The following is a 23,394-nucleotide window of genomic DNA, read 5'->3' as shown; positions in this document are numbered from 1 at the left end:
ATGTCTTAACTCTTCTGCAGGGCACACGTTGCCCAGCAAGGCTCTGCAGTATCAGCATCCAAAACCAGATTTGAACCTAAGGCATAGGAAAGAGGCAAATGGAAAAAAAAATCCAACCCCACATTTCTGTCCCTCTTGAGTAGAGGACATTTTACAGAAGCAAGGTCTGTGAAAAGACTGCCTTCCAAGAGCATCTAAGTAAATTATGGTTTCTCCACTACAATCAACAGCTCTAAGGGGCCTTAAAGGAACAATGATTAAAGGTAAGGAGCACACTTCGATGTGTCCCAAGAGATTTATGAACAAAGGACAAACATTCAGCAGGCATAAATTATCATAACTGCACTGGATTTAACAGAGATGGCCAGTCTGTTCCAGCAGAGAGTACTTCCACTGCCATTTGAAGACATTTCTCCTCCATGCTAAAAGGGGAAAGAAAGCAAAGAACAACGTCATGCTGCTGACAGCAGCAGTACCAGTGTTATTTACTCAAGGTCTAGCAGATTTATCTGGCAATCCAGGTGGAACCATCAACATTATACAAACATGTGGCTTAATTAAGCATTCAAATCTTCTTCAGTGATTTAGCTGGGGCAACCATGCCTTTAGCTGGTTACTTCCATGTACCACCAAGACATATGCTTGTTCTTTTTGTTTGCACAGGTTTTAACTAGAGGTGCCCAAATGCAAAAGTATCCAATTTCAAAAAGGAAAAAAAAAAAAAAAAAGAAAGAAAAACCCCATACTTAGCACAAGGTTAATTCCGTATGAGGGGAAAAAAAAAAAAAAAAACAGAACCAAAAATCAATCCCCACGCAAACTTTTTTTTTTTTTTCTTGTGGAAAAATACAGAAGGACTCATCCAGTTAAAAAAAGCCAGCAGCCAGTGCCCAGGGCATTCTTCTGCTGAGGAGAAAAGACAGAGCTTGAGATAGCTGCCCAAATCAGAGCAGGGACACCAAACCTGGCCACCCGCAGTCACAGAGCTCTCTCACATGCCGCTTTCATAAAATGAATGCTTGTTTGAAAAAAACCTGGCTTCAACAACAGAGGGGCAAGGGGAATATCAACAGTGTTACTGACAGAAGCTGTATGAAAAAATTCCCACCTCTAACCTGAAACTTAGCCGAGTTGATATTCTCCCGTCATGTATAACCCGGGATACAACCCAGTGCACCGACTCCCAAAGCTCTCCTGAATCTCTACAAGGAGATGAGAAAGCTGTCTTCTTGCCAACCGCATCACAGAGACAACAGGATCTTAAAAAAGAAAAGGAGTCCTGCTTTGGCTGCAAGGAGGTATCTTAGGGCAATTCATCTTAGTTGAATCAAGAAATGAGGATGTAGAAGGGTGAACATGGCAGACATTTGTAACCAAAAAAAGCTTATCAGCGGTAATCTAGAGAGAAAAATAGAAAGCGGCTGCAAAAAAGACTATTTTCTCAAGGGATTATAAAGGAGACGGTTCGCTCAAACACAAATGAGGCGGGGAAGGACAGGGAGGCAGGAGGAGACACATCAGGAGGACAGGACAAGCCCTCGGTCAAGAGGCTGAGCTCCACATGCCCAGCGGAGCTCTCCTGTGCTCTCACTATCAGCATCTCAAAAGCATCCCTAAACTGTGCTGGACTATTACCTTTGAAGTTCCAGATTTTCCTTCAAGTTTCCTTTAAAGGATTTTTCTCTTCAGGGAAACAGAGTTGGACTTTCTCTCTACCCAACTACATTTGAACCTCTCTTTCTGCAACCGTATGCTTTGCACATCACCTTCCACAGTGAGATGGCCTTCTGCTGCAAAACGGCACCTCTGCCTCTGGTCCAGCCTAGTCCTTCCCCTCCTGCACTTGGCATCTCTCTGCGGAAAAGCTACACCACCGAGTCCCGCAGGCTGCTATTCACGTGACGTGTATAACAGCTCATCTTCACGGCATGAGCAGACGCCACGTTTCCCCAGTCACACTGGTGGGATTGCAGTTTTCAACCACAGTATAATCTGCAAATACATTATTCCGCCTCATTTTTTTCCCCAATCACTCTGAGAAATACAAGCAAAATTTCTTTGATACCAGCTTCAGTAAGACTCCTAGATCTGATATTACAGCATCATAAGCTGTTATGGTCCATTTAACAATTTGATTTGCTTTTATTACATTTTCTTAAACATGAACGTCTCCAATCATTCAGGCTGATCTACCTTATTATGCTTTTCATTACGGTCATGATTTTAATACTGAGAAATTGTCCAGTTTGAAAATAAGGATAAATCTACTGCAACAGGTATAGAGATTCCACAATGCTTAAAAAAAAATACAAAAGTTGCTTTTGTTTTGCACAGAAACAGCAACGAGCACTCACCCAAAGCCATGCAAGCATGGAACCATGAACAGTGGGCTGACTGCAAGCAGTACCAGCCCACAGCTTCGTTTCCATCTGCCCACCTTCCGCATTAACCCCTCAGCACAGCAGCTGTTCTGGACTACCCTTGGATGCCTCCTCTGTCGCCAGCCACCGAGCTGCTACTCGGCTCACCTGGAGGAACATTTGCTCTCTTCCTCTTCTTGCCCGGATCGCTTCCATTCTCAGCTGGGCTTTCCGACGCCTGCGGGCCAGCAGCACTGCTGAACTGCAGAGATTCGTTGCTGGCAGGATCAAAGGACAGATGGTTTAAGCCTGAAAGAGAAAAATACACTCAGAGACTTTCTTTAAATTGGTTTGCGATGCTTCAGGATGACAGTAGTAAGGGAAGTGCCCAGTCCCAGGTGCAAGCAGCCCTTCAGGCCCCTAAAGCAATTGTGCCTCCTGTTTACGGACCCCAGCTATGCCTGATCTTAACCTTACGCTGACACCACTTTAAAATACTACTCACAAACATTAATCTTGACACCCACACAAACTGTTTGACACTGTAAACCAGGGGTGCATCTCCCCTGTGTTGTACAGTATTTCGTGTCTGGAAACTCAGAGGCCAGAATTTTTTTCTCTTTCTTCCAACCCAGGAATACATTTTTAATAGCTACCTAAGTTTCACCCAATTTGTCACCAGTTGTGAATTCACCTGGAATTATTTACTAGCAAAAAATAAGGCACATCTTAGATGATCTTCAAAAACATAAGGTGCTACTGCAATTTCTATTCAAGGAGCTTGGCAAGCAGTTGCCCTCCTTCTTGGCTGAGGAATGGTGCTCTGCAACGCGCGTCCCCAAAGAGGGGAGCTCACAGACCCAGCCGACTGGACCAAACTCCTCCTCAGTCAAGCGACGGATCCACTATCAGAGTCCAGACAAAATTCTTCAGCCTCAGGGCTCAAGTTCCCTCTCCCACCCCACAGCACAGGAACAGGTTTTCCTTTGCGGGCACCGACTTGTCTCCGATTTCCACCCCGTCAGTCCTCAGCCGCACCATCGCCACCCACCCCATGCGCTGGGCGCAGGCTGACGAGTGCCGCAGGAGATGCTGGCAGTGCCTCTGTACGCTCGTTTTTAAGAACCACGGCACTCAAAGACAGAGCGCCTTGAGTCCTTAAACAACCAGCCACTATATAAAGTAAGAAAAGCTAATTATGCAGATTTGAACCAAAGAGGATTGAAGAAAAATTGTTTTGCAGCCACCAGCATATTTCCTAATTCAAGGTATTACATGCATTTCACAGTAATTCTGTGCTAAACGATCTTTTAGACAATCACCCTCCACAGATCTGCGGTGCACAAATTGCAGGTGACAGTCAATTAATCTCATTTATATGGCAGCAGAATGCTGTCCCAACCACCCCTGGACCTCTAAAATGGTCTGTTTCTTAAAACTAGAGGTATCAAGAAAGAAGTATTCTGTAAACAATTCCAAATTACCAGAGGCTTCCAACATAAAGCTTCAAGTATGCAATTAATCACGGCCAGTTTCAGAGGGGTATACTGCCCTTAACTGAGCACTGAGTTCATTATTCCACCTTCTGTCATATTCAGCACTTGCAGGGAGGGATGCAAGACTGAAGGGACATTAAAATACCCAGTTTGATTTATCTTTCTCAGCAAACTCACTCTGAACAGTCAATGGAAAAAAAAAAATTTGTGGACCCATATAAAGCAATAAAAATAGCCACATTTTTGCTAAGGTATGCCTGTGTTCCTGGGGGGGAAATCAGCAGGACTACAGGAGTACCAAAGATGATCACTGTGCCGTCCCAATGCACAGACGGGCCAAGGCATTTGTCCCAAATCTTCCTCTAGACACACTGCAGTGTTGCAATTTCTATTCTAGAGGATTCCACTTCCAAGAACTTGTTAATAAACACGGTTGCCGTGTACAGCTGTAAATAGACAAGAGGGTGGATACAGGGAGCCTGAAGGGGCTCTTCTCTTAGCTACTGAAAGGCGAGAACGCAAGAAGCCGCCAAAAAAATAAGTACTATTCGGCTGGCAACAACAATAGTCACGCCCGACTACGCAAGATGCCTACAACGCTGTTTCTTAAATACCCCAAAGTCAAAATATCACCGAGGTCATGAGGGCCCAGGAAAACAAATCTCGAATGCAGCGGGTTAAAAATAGAGAGAGGCCGTGCACAGCAAAGAAACAGGGAGAACAGGAAAGGAGCGATTGTAAGATTTACCTCCATTATTATCCAGCTGACGGAAAAGGCAACATTAAACTTGAAAGAGCATTTTCCCGTGCTTGGGCATAGGGAAGGACGCGGAGAAGCAGCGATCCAGCCGGACAACCGTGCCACCAGGCCTGAAACGGAGAGACGCCCTGCTCTGCCCGAAGACAACACACCACACAACACTCAGCATTAACCAACGCCTGAATGTTAATGCACACCACTCAGCTGATTACTTTCTAACCCACTGAAGAGCAGAGGCAGCTACTTACTCCGATTATTTCCATCATCAGTTCGAGCTAGGATGCTTGATTACGCTCTGTGGTACGGGAGGAGCACTCAGGCGGTGCATCTGCTCTGATGACTGTGCTGGGGAGGGAGGCAGCTGTCCCCAGGGGTGGAGAGCTAACACGGAGTGAAACACTACTCGCGTTCTTTGCAAAAAAATTTTTAGTGTATTTTGGAAAAAAAAAAAACAGATTCCTTAGCTACAGGACAAACACTGGGGTCTACAGGAAGCAAAGGAAGTTCTCACAGCTGTACAAGCTCACACCCCAGGCAGAAATTAACACTGCTCCTCAGAAAGAGAATAACGTTCCGCTAAGATTAGTATATCCAGGTTGCTCACAGAAGGCTCCAACCCTAACCTGACATATATAGGAGCAGAAACAGAGCTACAAATGCTCTTAAGTCTTCAGCATCAGGTCCCGTGGCCCTGACTATCCGCCGCCTTCCCCATCCCAAAGGAAGCGCCGCATAGCTGCAAACCTGCAGGCAACCCGCTACCGACCGGCTGTGAGGCAGCAGCGTCTCTCCTGCTTTCAGCATGCAGATTAACAGGAGGGGACCTATAAAAGGAGGAGAAGAGACTATGGTGACAGAGAACTGAACAGTAATTAATAAGTACTTGTTTCTCTTCTTGTCTTTCTACCTGAAAACATCCAGACCTCAGGCGTGGCATTAAACACTGCCCCAAAGGCAGCTCCCTGAAGAGCAATTAAAAAAGAAAAGAAAGGTATGTTCCTGGAGCTCATCAAGCACTGTGAGAAGCCCAGGAGGGCAGCCCAGTAATGAAAAGCATTCCTGAGGAATTCTCCTCCCGGTTATCTCCTGCACCAAAAGGTCAACCTGTTCATGACAACTTGTTTAAAAAGCTGGCGAGGAGCAAAGGGGAAGGGGAGGCTGGTGCAATTGCAAGTAAAACACTCCTGAACGGGCGCAGGAACACGACTGCTGACTCGGTGACCGGACAGACGCTGTCCCAAAGCTCCCAGAGTCACTCTCACCTTAGGGCGATTAGCAGCAGCAGGCTAAGCCTGCAGCACGGTCTCTTCCAGGCACTATGTGTCATCAAGAAGAGATGGAGTACAGAAATCTCAGATCAGCCCCTCAATCTCTCGCTTCTCAGCTGATCCGTAAGTTTCACTACTGCTCAAAGAGCCTGTCAAATCTGCTCTGCAGCACGGGGGCGAGTTTGCAGTGCCAGCACCAACCTCTAGCAGCACAAACGCACACAGGAGCTGCTGTGCGTGCCCGAGAACCAGCAGCAGAGCTTGGAAAACACCCTCCAAAATGAGTACTGCAACGCTGGAAACAGGACCGGTTGCCTAAGGGGATGAAGTTCATCACATGCAAGAGGATGAGGTGGATCTGAGTGGCAACCCGAGAAGGAACATGGAGACGTGTTCACCTTGTGTTACCTGCCAACGTGCTGGGCTGAGAGCAGCAGGCCAGGCATCACTGGGTGCCCACCCAAAGTTGACTTTTCCAAAGGAAGAGTCACACCAGAAAAGGCTGCAGTGAAGTAAGAGCCAGTTCTTCATGTGGACCTGCATAAATCAAAGCAGTCACACAAGTTTTTACTCTGTCACTTAATTCAAAGCCAATCTTCCTTGCCAGCAAGAAAAGGCCTATCGCGGAGTTAAAACTGTTAGGTTACGTGATAAAAGCTCATCTGCACGCACACAAAGGAGCAGAGATAGCGACGGGCTGGGGAACCTGAGCAATACCCGACTCAGCTCTGTCCAGGCCCAGCACAGGAGAGCCATCAGTCCATTAAAGCCCGTATCCCCAAGCCCAGAGGAGCAGAACAGCAGGTGGGAAGCCAGATTACAGACGCACGGGAAGGGCACCCTGATGGGGCTCTCACGGGGCTGTCCCAGGAGAGCCCCAGCATCCAGGCATGAAACCCATCCAGACGAGTTAAAGCCAAAGCACCTTTCACACTTGTACACCAATTGGCTGTGCCATGGTTCAGACAGACCTAAAGAGGGAGTCTCCACACTTTCAAGGCAGCTCGCTCTCTTCATACAATGCAGAGGGAGCCTTGATAACCACCTTTTGAATAGCTAGACTTAAAGTCTCATCTTCTAACACTACTTTAAAAGTTGATACCATTTTGGACATACTCCACTGTGCTGCTCAAACACAGCCTTAAGATGCGAATGCCATCTGTAGGAGAGGGGTTCCTCCTCCAGCTTGGACATACAGGCATACTGACTCTAAACTGTGTTAAAGCTGGTGCTCTACTCCATAAAAATAAATGCTGTCCCAAAATAGGCACAGTTTGTAATGCATCTCACGTCCTGCTGAATTATTGAGACCTGGTTTGTGACACTCCTGATTTCCCAGCACGTCTCACGTAGTCTCAACCTGCAACTTCAGCGGCTTTTCCCCACATGCAAGGGGATACCAAGGTCTCCAAGAAAAGTGTTGATTCTCACCAGTCACACAGCTCTGAGGGCCTTGACAAAAAGCCTGTCCCCTGTCATACGCTAAATTACACCGTACAGACGCTGACATTTTCTCCCTGTGCTACAGCCTTGGGTTTCACTGTGATTCTTCCTCTCTACTCTCCCCAGAGAAGCTGGGGGAGGGCTTAAGTTTGGGGGGTTTGTTGTTTTTAAACAAAGTAAATTGAGGAAACTGTTTTCCTATTAGATTTTTTTGGGGTCACACTTACCACGGAGGGGCTGTGGTGTCCAGACACAAAGTGTGTTCCATCAGGATCATAGTCTCCTGAATGCTGTTAAGAAGTCACATAGGATCAACTCTGCAAGTTGGGCCAATGCTTCCAAGTTTTCTAGTTTTGGATGAAAACAAAGACCTGGAGCTCTGCAGTTACATGGTTGTCTGCTTTTCTAGATGACATTTTGCAGGCCTACAAATCTTCAAGATCATCTAAACATTGACACCTTAAGCCAGCCACTGAAAACTTTTGCAAGCCACAACATGTTGTAGCATACCCGTGTATTTTCCTTGCAAAGAACGCTGCTGTCCCATATGCCTCTGAAGAACAATAAGAAATGATTTGCTAGCGTACAGACCGACGTTTCAACTGCAAGCTTAGGAAGCTGACATAATTTGCTACTTAATAGGCAGCAAATATAAAGAATGCTAAACACACATAATACGATCACAGTGCACCACGCCAGGAACGTAACATGCTGCTGCTACAGTCCACGCAAGCCACGTGCAAGAGTCCTGCTGAAAGCCCCCGTGAGCTGGAATTACAATAACCAAGTTATGCCATCAAATGGGGATGCGCTCATAACAGCTGTGACATTGCCAGGAGAAATAAAACAGCAACCTGAACACGTTGTACAGCTGGAGCCCCACGTAGACGTTGGAAAGAGGAAGCTATTACAAGAATACTGTAAAACCAAGAGCAAGACTTACCCCACAGTCACAGAACAGGATTCAAACGACGTTGCAGCAGAGGATGGGGTCACCCTAAGCTCCCTTTAGAGGGGGGACAGTCACCTTCGCAGCCGACAGCTATCTGCACAGCCAGGATTTAGAGTACGATTCCTCTCACCCAGGAACATTTCAAATCAACCCGCATTTGGTCACAGGAACCACGCCACTGACAGCGGTGACAACTCTTCACTCACTACAGAGCAAGACACAACTGGCCAGCTCAGGCATGCTACCTCGTGGAGAAATGAATCCCAGACCTACCGTCGGGCACCTCCAAACAGCAAAGCTGCTGAAGGACGGACCAGCTGCGATGCACGACTTGGAGCAGACCAGCCACAGACTTCTACCTGCTCCGTATGAATGACAGCCGGACATGACACTGCTAATACCGTTCCAACAGCTCACCGAGAAACACAAAGCACAACCCATGGGGCAAGAAATACACACAGCAAAACCGACAGAGAATTACCCTTGGTGTCATGTTCTTCGATAAAGAGGCAAAGCTGAACAGAGTATTTTGGATCACATTGCAATGTCATCACATTGCACTCCATCAGTTAACTTTTGTGTTCAGAACAGACTTGAAACTACTGGGATATCACTAGCAGGTCCAAAGCTATCTCGAACCAAGCAAAACTCTGCTCAAGAATTCAGATCAGGACACGTAAGTGGGGACTCACTGGGAAGCCCAACCGCTCTCTTCTGTAGAAGCAAATGACAGAATATTTCTCATTGGAAGGGCTCTCCGGTAATCATCTAGTCAACCCCCCTGCTCAAAGCAGCGTCAGCTCCTGCAGGTTGCTCAGAGCAGTGTCCAGCTGGGTCCTGAATATCTCCAAGGACAGAGACTCCACCACCTCTCTAGGTAACCACTCCAGTGCTTGACCACCCTCACAGCAAGCAAAGCTTTCCCGTGTTTAGTTGAATTCCCTGTATTTTGATGCGTGCCCTTTGACTGGGCACTGCTGAGAAGACTCCGACTTCATCTTCTTTACTCTTTCCCATAAACATGTATTTGAACACGCCGGTAAGACTCCCTTTGCCCCCACCCCAAGCCTCCTCTTCTCCTGGCTAAACAATCCCAGCTCGCTCATGCTCTCCTCGCTAACAGACACTCCAATCCCTCCATCACATTAATTACCCTTCGTCAGGCTCACTCCAGAACATCCGTGACTCTCTTGTACCGGGGAGCCCAGAACCGGACACAGCGCTCCAGGTGCGACCTCACCAGTGCCGAGGGGAGGGATCCCCTCCCCAGACCTGCTGGCACTGCTCAGCCTAACGCAGCCCGGGACGCTGCCGACCTCCTTTGCCGCGAGGGTACGTTGTTGGCTCGCGTTCAACTTGATGTCAACCAGAACACTCAAGACTTTTTCCACAAAGCTGCTTTCCAGCAGTTTGTCCCCAGCATGTACCGGTGCACGGGGTCATTCCTCCCCGAGGTGGGGGCCTCTCATCATAGGAACTGCCTAAGGGTGACAGTAACGTAAGCTGAAGTTCAATGGAGTGGGTTTTGGGGGGAAGTCAGGTGAAGTCCAGCGTGAGATCAATGACTACCTAAAGGATGAGGATGTGTTCAGCTCAGCGTTACTTCAACAAATGCATCTCTAACTACCAACGTGCATGCACTACCTGTGAGACATGGGCAAAACCTAGCAAAAGCATCATAAAGACAACCAGAGCCACTCCTGGGAGAGCAGGCTGCGGACTTGCTCCAGCCACTTCATGAATACCCCACTTCCAAAAAATTTGTGGGCTCCGCATTAAACGTAATCAGATATGCTCTCCAACAGATGCAACACATGATCCCCAGACGTGAATGCAGCAACATTTTTTGTGCTGGTACAAATTCATGGTGTCGGATTAATGCTCAGAGGTGACCACACAGGGCACGATTAAGGCACCAGTACCAGGAACGCAGATCCAGGCTCACTGTCTCATCAAGCCATGGCTTAAGTCAACCTATTTGAGAGACCACACCAAGATCAGTGAAGAGGTCAGAGTTCAATCCCTCATTTTGTTCCCACTGGAGGATTTGGTTTTGTTTTCAACCTCAAGCCATCTAACAATGGTCTTGTCTTACAGAGCAATCCTAAATCCAGTACAATGAAGGGACGAGAGTATGAATGAAACCAAAAATTATTATATTGCTCTCAGATTTCCAGATTAAGCGCTTGGCTTTCCTATCGCTTTTTTTCCAATTGATACCTCACAGGCCAACGATGCGCTTCGAGGCAGTGCTGAGGCAGCAAGGAATCCTTCCTGTGAATCCCTGCATTAGGATGCAAGATTTAAAGAGCTAAAATGCAATTGCTTCAAATCAAGCTTTGTGTCTGAAAACACTGCCAAACTGCATGAGGAAAGGAGGAAAGTTTGCACCCCTGCCATGAAACTTCATTCCAATTTACAGCTTTTTTTTCTTCCAAGCCAATTATTTCTCAACACAAGAACTGGTTGGGAGCTACCCTTCTCATTTGATATGCTCCTCCATGGGACATGGCTTAGTCTAGTCTACCTTTAATTGGTTTAGTGTGGACTTGGTAATGTTATGTTAATGGTTGGACTGGATGATCTTAAAGGGCTTTTCCAACCTAAACAATTCTATGATTCCATAGTGCCTAAACCTCTTCAAAAGGTAGAAATAGTATTTTCTTGGTTTTAAAGCTAACCCTCTGCATTTACAACTTCATTATGGCATGCAGAGCACGTGGTACAAGTGCTCTGGAAGAGAAGCCCACTACTGCCCTTACACAGGCTCAGGCTAGAATTCCACGAGTCAGAAATTTTCAGAAGTTACAGAAAATGGAAGTTAATAAGATCATGACCTGCAATATATTTTTCTTTGCAGGCACAGGCTGGAAACTGAGTAGCTCCTTCACAAGCCATAAACAAAAATGAATGTATTTTCTGGGTAGTGTTGTCTAGAAACCGCACTAGAAAGGATGCAATTATTCTTAGTCCCACTCCCACGAGAGATCCTGGTAGCTCTTCCAGCAAAGACTTCCAGGATCCCAAGACCTACTTCCACGGGCACTTTACCGTGTTTCGCTCCAGGCTCTGCGCAGGGAGAAAGAAGCTACTGCTGATGGTCACTCAGTCACCTTCATCTACAGAAAGTGTCACTCAATAACACACGTCCGGACCTCTGCGAGGGTGGTCATGGTGAGCAGTGAAAGTCCCTGCGCACAACTGCCTGTCCCAAGAGCTGCCGACAGCCAGGAACACGGTACCGGTCAGCCACCAAGCTGGAAGGCTCTGGGTGGAGGCACCCACGCAAATCGGAGCGGGCAGCCTTGTCCTTGCCTGTGGGTGTCCAGGGCCCTCCAAGACAGGACGAGCTACCACCTGCAGGCACGTTATGGCACACTCAATTCAGAGAAGCAAAACATCTTGGGAAAGCTTTGCTCTCACTTGCCCAAGATGGAGAAAGAGCAAATGACCCACGAAATTTCTTTTGGTATCATTGAAAAGGGTAGCATTGAAAAGCAGGCAACGGAAGCAGTACAAGAAGTAGGCACCTTGCTTGCTGCTCTCCTGCAGTATGGAGCTTACCCCAAGAATTCAACCAAGCCAGAGAGAAAACTTCCCATGCACTTTAGAGTAACAAAGTCCTCATTATGTCAGATCTTCCACCCTAATATTGGTAAATGCCACTGACAGCAGACACCTTCAGAACCAATTGCCTCTCTTCTATGATTTCTGCAAACTGCCGCTCAGCTTGAGCTCCAACCACATCCCACTGGATACGAAGAACGCGCAGAGAAGAAAGCTGAAGCTGCAGAAAAACTTCTCTCTTGGGCACAGAGCAGGATAAAAGCTGGCAGAATCAGGCAGTACGACTGTGAGGCAGGAGCACAAGCACTTTTCCTCTGCTCCGACCTTAACGAAGCATCCTTGGCTATTTTGAGCTGGCCTGCTCAGGAAGGAAGGGACGACCAGCACAGGAGCAAGCCTCGGGGTTTTACTCAGTTTTACTGAGGCTCTGCACAGCACCAGCCAGGAAAGGCAGAAATCAGCAGATGTCTGCATTTGCAGTGAAGTGCTGTGCAGAAGCTAAGGGGGAGGAGGAGAAAAATTTGGGTTTTCAGCAAGTGTCAGACCAGTGTCAGCATTTCTGGAGAGCCATATGTGGCACAGGCGTTAGCGTGCCCTTCACCTCCAAGCACACCTAGTACGTATCTCCAGGGATTTTCAGAAGAGTGAAATTTTAGGAGCAAGGTATCAGGAGCTGCCATAATGCAGTGACTAAAAATTTAAAAATAAAGAAAAAACAAACTAGCAACCTGGACTAGAAGATTCCTCACTAGAAAAAAATGGATCAGGGAAAACAGTGAAGATGCTTAAAGATGAGCAGGAAACAGCTATGAGCGAGCCCTCTCACACAGCAGCAGCAGGTCGCCGTAGGTGGTCTTCACCTCTGGAAATAGATGCTGAGTTGCGTCCCACAGGAAGACGTGCGGCAGCCTCCCGCTGTCCTAAATAGCGCCAACAACGCGCAGCCCTGCCTGTCCCTTCGGGTAGGTATTGATTCGGGTCTGTGCTGATGCTATATATGGCTGCAGCTTTCACAGCACACGTTTAGAAAGGGCCTGGAGAGAGACAGGAAAGATCTCAATGTTCCAGGCATAAATCAAGGCAAGTATCTACCCTTCACCAGGTCCCATGCCAGACCCTGGACAGGACTTCATTTTCCAACCGCTAGATCCTGCTAACAGAGCTTGGCCATTTGCCTTAATGACCAGTGAAAAAAAAAAAAAAAAAAGAAACCAGAAATAGTCAACAACGTGAACTGAAAAACACTATTTTACAGATCATTCCTCTTACCAAGAGCTGAACATGCTGGCAACGCTTCTACCCAAAATGCGGCTTTGCGCAGCTGACTGTGCAAGGCTCCTATGATTGTATAGGAAAACAGCACCCCAACAGGGCTTCCACTTCAAGATTTCTGCAAAATCCTCCCTGCTGGGTCTGCTAACATTCGGTCAAATGACAGCAGGAGCTCTGCCCACAAGGCCAGCACTGCTTCAGAGGCACACAGACCAGTTCACCCGGGGCCAGACGAGGGAACCGCGTGCTGTCAGCAACTCCGCACTGCTGCCGCTCAGACACTCAAACTGTTTTCCTGACATCCAGCGAGTTAATAAAAAGGAGGTACACAAATCTCTCCCCAGTAACTCAAAGAAAAAAAAAAACCCACCTAGTAACAGGTACTCTGACACTTTCACATACCTAAAAGCATTTTAACGATACACTTATAAAGCCCACATAGACTATGCCCACTCATCAAACTTCTCTCTTACTCAGCATTAAGAGGAACTTCAGAAATGGGCTGACGCAGGCTTTACTATAAATATGGATTTACCTTTTGCCAACATTGGCAAATATATGAAATAAGTACTGCTCAGCCTGAACAGGGGTTCCTTTTCTGCATGTTTAGAAATGCAATTTAGAAATAAACTGGATTCCAAGATACAATCTGCCATCTGATTACATACTGCTTGTTTTCAGCTCTAAAGAAACACACTTTAGAAGAAACCAAAGTACACAGCATCTGCAGTAATCAATTAGAGAACACAGAGAAAACAGCAAGGAAGGGAAAGGAGAGAAGATACCGAGGCTTTGAAGTTACATTTCAATACCAACCATTTGCTTTCCGAGACTAGTTCCCAGGTTCAAAAGCTACTGTTGGGCTCGTTTCTACCGCTCTCCTGGCTTAAGTGTCATGGTCAGAGCTTTGCAATCATCACTTTGATCCAGAAGCTGCCTAGGCACGCTGATGAGACCAGCAGATTTTTGATAGTCGCTTCAGTCAATACCATATAATCCTGTATGCTAACAACACTAACGAGACATTATCGGCAAAAGGCACTTTCAAGAAAAGCACACAGAACACACGTTTTACCTGCATACTGCACGAGAAACATGGCAAGATGCTGATATTTCAGTATTTCAGGCAGTTCTCCCCCTCCCAGCTTGTTCCTTTGTTTAAAAGACGGAGTCCAGGGTTGAGCTCCCACACTTAGTGTGGCTCCATGCGAGCCCCCGAGCTCCAGCTTCGAGCACAAAAGGCAAGTTGGGTCCTAATGACGGTAACACTGCCCCGCGGGCGGGCAGCGACAACCCAGGCATCGAGCGCAGGCTGGGGCTGGAGCTGGCAATCGGCGGCTGCATGTGTCACCATCAGTCTCCAGCGACTGACACGGATAGGCGGATTCTGGGATGGGGGGGACGGAGGTGGACGAGCAGGCGGAGAAGCGATTAGCAGCAAGTACATCTGAATTTGCAAGGGATTTCATCCATCAATGCTTTTAAGCGCTGGCGCGCAGTTAAATAAACCCTGTTTGCATGCCTGAGATTAGTTGCCTTTGCACAGAAAGATTAAGTTCTGGTAATCCTCAACGGTAAGAGGCACACCGCTCGCTTTCCTCGATTCTGGAAGCTTGTACTCATAAGAAATATTAACTTCTGACAAGCTAATTATTCTAGCACAGCACTGTAAAAAAAAAATTAAAAAAAAAAAAGACACAAAAAGTCCCTTTCTTCTTTGACCCCGAAAACACAGCGTTCACTAACCAAAGGGCTATCTGCAGTGTTTCCAGGCGAATGGCATATTTTCACAAATACGTATCCACAGCAGCAAAAACCACAGAGACTTGGTCAAAGTCATGTATGAGCTGTGCCGTTTGCTTACCGTTGTAACCCAAAACAAATGAAGGAAAAGAATTCCTTACCAGTGCATGTAGGCACATACGCATGTATGCCGGCACAGACCCAGACACTCAGCCCTCGTTGCCTTCCTATGGGCAGCCCTCACCAACCGCCCCAGCCATCGCGCCAAAATCCTAAATATTCCACAGAGTGTTTTTAGGATGCTCGCGCAGCTCTGTCAAACCACCTTCCCTCTCGCCACAACGTCTAGAAATGGTTTTGCACTAACACTGGGATTTACAGAGGGCCAGCAGCTCATCCTCCATCGCCTGGGCTGCGGAGCAGGCGGCTCCAGGCTCGGAGGGGACGAGCCCGACCCCGGGCAGCTCATCGGCCACATCCCTCCCCATCCTGCCAACCTCGCTCACAGCACGCCCGGAGAGCAATACCTGACGCTTCGTAACAAACGCTCAAAAGCTCACATTTTCAGAAATATATCTTTGAAAGGCTAGGAGAAGAAACTTGTCAGGCAAAGGGACGCAGGACCGACTGCACAGACCTACTGGGGGGAAAATAAAGGGAAGAAAATAAGAGACAAAATGAGGGAAGTCCCAAAGAAAGCTCCAGCAGAGCCGGCAATCAGGATCATTGGAAAATCCTAGCACAAAAACCTGGACTGAGGGGCGAGTGCTGCTCCCCAGACAAGAGCCTCACAGAAGGGCAGCACCAGCACGAGGACCGGGGCGGCTTGGTCTTGGCCGAGAGCAGAGCAGCTGGATGCAGCGGGAAAGTGCTGCTCCGAGACGGACACACTGGCAGCGGAAGAATGTCAGCAGAAAAGTTGGGGATTAGGGGAGAAATCTCACACCATCTTTGGAAGGTGGACAGAATGCCTCTCTAGCAACACCTTATCTTTGAAATTACTCGGAGATTGAACTTCATCCCTTCTACGAGCTCAAGTCACCCATAGCAAAAACATGACCTTAAACTAAGAAACCCGACCTTACCATGGCTCGGACAGAGCTTTCAACAACTTAACGCGGGGGGCTTTTTAATTAGATGGTACGAAATCCCTCCAAAAAAACGTTAAGAAACAGAAAAACCAACCAGTCAGCTTCCAGAGCGGGAAAGAGGTGAAAGGCTGGAGTAAGAAGGAACCAAGTTTGCTGGACAAACTCCTACCCCAGGTTGCCTTAGCATTTTACCCAGTCTCGTGGCTCTGCCGCAATGTTCTGCAGGCTGGAAAAATACGGTGTCTAATTATTGTAGCTGTGCAAGCGAAGTACGGGGGAGCTAGAAAGCGCGTGGACCAATGAGTAATCCAGCCAAGGACTAACGGGTCTGTGTAACAAACATGTGGCACTAAAGAACAAATGCATTTCTACGCAGCATGATCTGAACACGCATTGCTGTTAACAGCTGGGCCTCACACACGCGACCAAAAGATGAGCAAAATAATTAAGACAGTAAGAAACACGTAAAGACACTTTAGTGTAATGTTTAAGGAACTAAATAAATGTGTGCACGCACAGATATATGAATCGTTGCCAAAGGATCTTTATGGAGTGGGGTTGTGGGATGGTTACAGCCCACTGGTAGCTGTGGTTACTAGTATGAGCGTGCCCGAAGCTAACAGTGCTTCCTACGTAGGGTCTGGCTGGAGCAGAAAGGATCCAGCGCAAGCTGAGTTACACGGCCGGGCATGGCTGAGCCTGCCCAGGTGTTCAGAAGAGAGAACCCAACCAGGTGCACCCAACCAGGTGCACACCAGCCACTCTTGCAGCATCAGAAGTGGCCCGTGGAACAGTCGGTTCAATAATTCCTTTAAACGCAACTCATTTCTCTCTCCCTCTTGTGCTACCTCATGGCATTTTAATTCCCGCTGAACCCAAAAGGCGGCCTGGAGACTTCCCACCCAGAATAAACCTTTCCCAGCAGCTTCCCCGCCAGCCAAAGGGCCACCGAGGCACGGAGCACGGGAGATGTCACCGCTGCCGGCGGGTCCCTCCATGCTCTCAGGGCTCCCGTGAAGTTGATACACCCCAAGACACCCCCTTGGGAAGGCTGCTGCGTGCCGGACCGACCAGGAGGCCGGCATCCCCGCCCGGGACGGCGGCGAGGGGAGGCGAGCGGGCCCGGGAGGGAGGGCTGGGGCGGGGGGGCGGCAGGAGAAGCCCCAGGCCGCGGGCAGCACCGGCGGGAGAGCCCCGCAGAACGGGAGCGCAGGCCGGCCCCGCCGCCCCAGGCCCAAACCGGAGCCGCAGCCCCGCTCCCCACAGCCGCCCCGGGCGGGCCGCCTCAGGCCGCGGGCGCAGCAGGCCGGCCCCGGGCCGCCGTTCGGCCGCTCCCGCCGGGGGCTCTCCCCGGGGCCGAGCCGCGGCGCCCGGACACAGCGAGGCCCGGAGCCCGCCCGGCCCGGTCCGCACTCACCTCACCGCCCGGCCCGGCCCGCTGCCGGCCCCGCACTCACCTCCGAGCCCGGCCCGGCCCCGCTCTCACCTCAGAGCCCGCGCCCGCGCCCGCGCCCCCGCCCCCGCCCCCGCCCCGGCCCCGGCCCCGGCCCCGGCCCCGCTCCCACCTCGGAGCCCGGCCTGCTCCCGCTCCCGCTCCCGCTCCGCTCTCAGGGCCAGGGCCCGGCCCCGCCGCCGCCGCCGCCGCCCCTCCGCCCCGCCCACCGGCGCCCCCGCGAGCCCCGCCGCGCCCTCCCATTGGCTGCCGCCCGGCTAGGGGGCGGGGCGCTGCGCGCACGGCATGCCGGGAAGATGGCGGCCCCCGCGACCGGGCCTGTGCCCCGCGGCCCGGCCCCGCCTCCCCCGGGCCCCGCCTGCCCCGGGCAGCGTCGTCCCTGCCCCGCCGCCGTGCGCGCCCTGCGGCCCCGCCGCCCCTACGGCCGCCCCTGCCCCCGAGCGCGGCGCCGCATCCCCGGGCGGAGCGGGCTGAGAGCCCCAGCCGGCGCGGGCCGGGCCCCGCCTGCCGCTCCCCGGGGTCACCGGCCCCGGCTCCCCCCCGCCCAGCGCGGCAGCACCGCGGCTGCAGCCCCCACCCCCCGGGCGATCGGGAGCAGAGAGCAGGCCGGTGGAACGCGGTTTATCCAGCTGTGTCGGGGTTCAGCCCCGCTCAGCACCACGCAGCCGTCGCTCACTGCCCCTGCCCCGGCGGGATGGGGAGAGAATCGGAGGAGGGAGAGTGAGAAACACTCCTGGGCTGAGATAAGAACAGCTTAATAATGGAAATAAAATGAAGTAAAATAGTAGTAGTAATAATAACAATATAATAATAATAGTAATAACAATATCCAAAGCAAGTGCTGCCCAATGCAATTGCTCCCCACCCGCCGACCGATGCCCAGCCCGTCCCCGAGCAGCGATCGCTGCTCCCCGGCCAACCCCCCCAGTTTCCATACTGCCCATGACGCCGGATGGTATGGAATGGCCCTTGGGGCAGTTGGGGTCAGCTGGCCTGGCTGTGCCCCCTCCCAGCTCCTTGTGCCCCTGGCAGAGCAGGGGAAGCTGCAAAGTCCTTGACCAGTGTCAGCACTGCTCAGCAACAACTAAACCATCAGCGTGTGATCAGCGTTCTTCTCATCCTAAATCCAAACCACAGCACTGTGCCTGCTACTGGGAAGAAAATTAACTCTATCCCAGCCGAAACCAGGACAAGCTGAAGGAGAGCAAGCAGGGGAAACGCGCCTCGTCCTGCCCCCCATGACCCGTCCCTCCTCGCCCCGTGGCCTCCGATCGCCCACCGTGTCCGGCCGCGCCCCCCGAGCCCCCCGCGGCACTGCGCGCCTGGAGCAGCAGTGGCGGAGCCGCGGGGACGGGCGGACGCGCTCTGGGACAGGAGATGACAGCAGGCACGGTCTGACAGGAACGGCCGCTGCTCTGTGCTTTCCTGGCGGGATCTGGAGGTGTCTTCCAGGAATGGAGCCCCAACTACGCCAGCCTGCGAGCACCCACCCGCCCCAGCCCGCGGCTCGGGGAGAGGGCAGGCACAGCTCAGCGCCCGAGCGCGGATGCTGAGCGAGGGATGCTCTGGAGCTGCTCTGTTCCCAGCGGCACCGCGTCCTCCACCCGCGCCCGCAGAAGCATCTCCTGTCCCCTCCAAGCCACCGCCGCGTCTCCCCGTGCCACCCAGGAGGCTGCCTGAGCCTCACCGGGACCACCCCGTCCGCGATCCCCGCCGTGGACGTGGACGCCGCGGTCGCCGCAGGCCCGCACAGCCAAGACTCCCGCTGCTCGCGCCGGTCCAGATCTGCGGTCTCGTCTGGTTCTGTGCCGAGGCGCAAAGGCTGCCGACGGCCGGCCCCGCTGCGGGGCCGTGGGCAGCAGAGGCGGCAGCCGGCAAGCTCGGGAAGCGGCAAGAGGCCCACGTGCAAAGCGGCTCCATTCACACCACGCACCCACCCGCGACGCTCCCTGCGGGAAGCGCGTCGGAGGAAGGCGGAGGATGGCTTCAGCGTTACCGGAGGCTCAGCGAGGATGGGTCGGCTTTGCAAAGCAACAGCCGGTGGAGCTCAGGCTTCGCCAAGAATAGGCAGCAAACGCGTCGTGCAGACGGATGATGTGTTGATCCCCAGAACTGAGTCAGACTGGATCCACCCACGAGGCATCAGTCCGCCCACGGAGCCGGGACTGCTCCGCAGAGGCCTTCTCCCACGCTCGTTCCATGTTGTGCGGCTGGGAACAGCGTCTGCCATGTGAGAGTTGGTTCCAGGCCTTTCCCAGACAGAGGTGAATGCCACAGAGGGCCTGTTGTTTGGGTGGTGGGTTTTTTTCTTTTTTTTCTTTTTAAAGGCGTTTTTATTTTTGCCTCTTCCTCTAGGATGGGGAAAGCCTCAGGACCAAGGCAGGTTCTGGATGCGTGCTGGAAATGGCCTTGAGCCTTCATGTCTACCGGTGGGGGAGATGACAGAGTTGGAAACAACTGCTATTTTGTGCATAGCACCGCACCCTCATTTTCAGATCAGGGTATGTTCTTAGCTAAGAAAACTCTTTTAAGGGAAATTTGCTTGCCGCATGGATTAAATGGATGTGATTTTATGAGAAGCAATTAAATATTATCATAGCCTCTGGCACAGTCAACAGTCTGGCCACCACTGCGGTGTGGGATGATTCAGTGTGTAGGGACCCTTGCAGTCCCAAATCCAGCCCCACCGCCCTGGTGAGACAAAGCAGCCCCCCCACCCCGGGGTTTTTCCCTGGCTCCAAGGCAGCCGGTCCTCCCGCTCCTTTGCCGCAGCTCAGCGTTCAGCCAGTTACTCATTAACTCGCTTTACAGCCCAAGCCAAACAGCGACAGCACGGCCCGTGCTGCCCAGCACCTCTTGCAGGCGTGCAGCGCCTGGGGCTGCTCCGCGCTCGCCGTGCCAGCTCCAGTGCAGATAGAGCCGCTGCCGGGGAACTGCGGGAGCCCGCACTGCATCCCCGGTGCCACGGCAGAGAGCCCGGACCCATACCCCTCGCCTCTGCCTCGGGTGGGCAAACCTCTCAGGTTTGGCTGCTGCAGGGGCTGGCCCGGGCTGTAGGATCCCGAGCTGGGTTTAGGAAGGGCAGCGGCTGGGAGCGCCCGTGGTCCAGGACAGGTTTAGGATGCGCACGCACCTCCCCGCCGCGGCTGCCTGGGCCAAGAGCCAAAGGCGACAGAGCCAACGCCGCAGCCCGGCCCCGGGTGCCTGGGGCTCGTGGCCCGGAGCGCTGGTGCTGCAGGCAGAGGGGAGGGCGGGGGGATCCCAGCTCTGGGCAGGGGAAGCCAGGCAGCGACGGGTGAAGGGTCTTAGCCTGCGGAGTGAGTGCCGAGGGCTTTGTCCCAGGAGACACGAGGCTGCCCTTGCTGAGGCTCTCCGGGCAAAATCTAATGCATGCCACGCGCCTGCAGTTTGGGGTGCCTGGGACTGGTGCGAAACGGGCCGTGCTGCGGGCAGGCTGGAACGTGGCCACGCTGGCATCTGGGAATGAGCATCCAGGCTGGTCCCACCCCGCCTGCGATCTCCACAGCTAGCAGGCCCCGAGTTCGTGGCCGCGATGCAGGAGATGAGCTGGAGAGCCGGCGACAGCCGCTCCTTACCGTGTCAGTCCTGGAGCCGCAGGCAGGACACGGTGGGGAGAGACTTGGTGCCTCTGCCAGGGAAACGCCGGCCGTTCCCCAGGAGGAGGAGGACTCTCCTCTTCACGCCTGCAGCCAGCTGCGAGAGCTGCAGCCGCACGTCCTTCTGCCAGTAGGAGTAGAGCAGGGGGTTCAGGAGCGAGTTGCACAGCCCCAGCAGCCAGAGGTAGTTCTCGATGACTTTGTAGGGGAAGCACTCCGGACAGACGGTTTGCACGATGCTGGCGATGAAGAACGGCAACCAGGAGAGCGTGAAGCACCCGATGAGCACGGCGACGGTGCGCATGGCCTTCATGTCGCTGGTGGTGCGGGACGGGGGGCAGCCCCCCGCCAGCCCCGCGTGCTCCACCTCCCGGATATGCTGCACGTGCACAGAGGCAATTTTCAGCATGTCGCAGTAGAGATAAATGAAGAGAAAGAGCGCTGGGAAGAAGCCGACGCAGAAGATGGTGAGCATGTAGGTGGGGTGGAAGACGCTGAAGAAGGAGCACTTCCCACGGGCGGAGATCTTCTGGAAGCCCGGGGCGAGGACCGGGAGGAAGCCAATGATGGCAGCAATCAGCCAGAGCCCCACCAAGCGCACCCCGACCCGCAGGCCTGTCACCAGCTGGAAATAGTGGAAAGGCTTCCTGATCGCCAGGTGCCTGTCGCACGCAACCAGAATCAGGGATAGGATAGAGGCAGCAGAAGAGGAGGTCACGAAAGCCATTCTCAGGACACAGAAGATCGGGGGAGGATAAAAGGGCTGGGAAAACTCATCCAGGACCAGACCCACGACCGTGAAGCCAACCATGGCATCCGCAATGGCAAGATTAAGGACGAAGTAGAGCCCCTTAGAGCTGCTCTTCTGGATGAGGCGAAGGAGAGCGATGGCCACCAGCGCGTTGGCCGCGATGATGAGCGAGGCCAGCACAGCGAGGATGGCTCCCAGGGCTGAGCTAGCCATGGCTGTCCCCTGCGGGGCACAGCCCAAGGGCGGCGCGTCCCCACGGTAATTCTAGGGCATCCCTCACCTGGGGCTTCTCGGCACGTGGAGCTCGGCAGCCGGGCAGCAGCGAGCGCAGCCCCTCGCTCTCCGGGTGCTGTGGCGAAAGCCCTGGGTGCTGCGGCGTCTCTCGGGCTGGGGAGCAAAGCTCTGCGGAGCAGCTGCCTGCCGGAAGGGACCGGCGCGCTCGCAGCACCCGCTGTGCCCACGGAGGTCCCTCCCTCCAGCCACGTTTCCAGACAACCCTGGAGCAGGGGTTGAGCGGCGAGCGGCTGGGCGGGAAGCTGCCACCATGGCACACGGGGTGCTGGACGTCCCCCAGCCAAGCACCGTGGACCCGAGCGGAGCCAGTGCCCTGCTTTGACACGGCTGCTGGTCACGGGGAACGAGCCGAGAGTTCCCAGCGCCCAGCCCCACCGGTGCGCGCAGGTGGCACAGCGGGGAGCTGCGGCGTCACTGCCAGACCCAGGGCAGCCTCTCCCTGCGGGGACCACGGGAACGGCACCGACCCCTTGTCAGAGCAGCGGCCACGAAGGCGACCTGGTTGTAGTGGGGAAAAGTACCGACGAGAGATACCTGCTAAAATGCAGATGGACAAAACATCTGCCAGCCTGGGAACCCGGCGTGTTCTTGGCAGGCGCGGGTGGGAGCCTGCAACGCCCTTGATAAGTGCAGCTGGGAGCCCGGGGCATCCTCAATAAGCCCAAAAGCGAAGAAACTGCCAAAACCTGGAAAGGGGCCTCCTACGCAGGCAGAACTCGGCAACAGCTGCTCAGGAGCTGCTGTCCTCCGCCCGCTTCTGGATGCTACCTACCCAAAACGAGCCCCCCCTGCGTGAACTCCCCGGCCGGGGCCGCCTGGCTGACTGCAGGCTGCGTGACGCCCATCGTCTCCAACGAGAGACTTCATCCGTCATCGACTGACCTCGCTCCTGGGAGCAGCTTAATGAGCTGTACCGTAATATTTTGAATTAAATATATATACTTGCTACTAATACTAAAAAGAAAAAAAAAGAATTACGTATACCCACGCTTGCTTTACTAATCATAAGAGTATTTACCTACTAATAGTAACTTGTAACAAAGAAATTCACAGAAACGAAGCCTGCGCATCCTGGTGTACGACAGAATCCCCCGAACCCGCTGGCACGTCCTTTGCGCTCCCGCAGGGTGGGCAACCCCCGCGGGCTGTGACCGTGACTGCTCCATCCCTTTAAACAAAGTGCCATAAGCCGCCTCTCCTGCCTCCTGAGCCGGAAAAATCCGAGCTGCCAGGAAACAGGGAAACAGGGAGGGTTCGAGCTCTGTCAAACAGTAACCGGCGGAGCGCAGGTGGATGGGGAGAGGCTGAGAGCGGGGCCCAGGGCGGG

General features: G+C 52.6%; 2 protein-coding genes across 3 annotated transcripts in view; both read right to left on the bottom strand.

Annotated features, from left to right (window-relative positions):
* ENOX2 (ecto-NOX disulfide-thiol exchanger 2) overlaps positions 1 to 17,543 on the bottom strand; it is a 47,158-nt gene extending 29,615 nt beyond the window's left edge. Inside the window, exons 1-2 of one of the 2 annotated variants that reach the window (XM_075720422.1) lie at positions 17,518 to 17,543; positions 2,529 to 2,669 (exon numbers count right to left, since the gene is read on the bottom strand). The gene's annotated coding sequence lies outside the window, so the exon portion shown is untranslated. Of the gene's footprint in view, positions 1 to 2,528; positions 2,670 to 17,517 lie in introns of those variants that run through there. The other variant, XM_009484756.2, reaches the window with a different exon arrangement.
* Positions 17,544 to 21,005: 3,462 nt separating this feature from the next.
* GPR119 (G protein-coupled receptor 119) lies at positions 21,006 to 21,986 on the bottom strand. The gene has a single exon (XM_009490048.2). It carries the CDS (start codon positions 21,984 to 21,986, stop codon positions 21,006 to 21,008), a length of 981 nt encoding a protein of 326 aa, XP_009488323.2.
* Positions 21,987 to 23,394: the final 1,408 nt, after the last annotated feature.

The sequence above is a fragment of the Pelecanus crispus genome, chromosome 13 (genome assembly GCF_030463565.1).
Source record: "Pelecanus crispus isolate bPelCri1 chromosome 13, bPelCri1.pri, whole genome shotgun sequence".
NCBI lineage: Eukaryota > Metazoa > Chordata > Aves > Pelecaniformes > Pelecanidae > Pelecanus > Pelecanus crispus.
The sequence above is the reverse complement of the archived record's forward strand: the minus strand, read 5'-3'. Positions and strand labels throughout refer to the sequence as shown.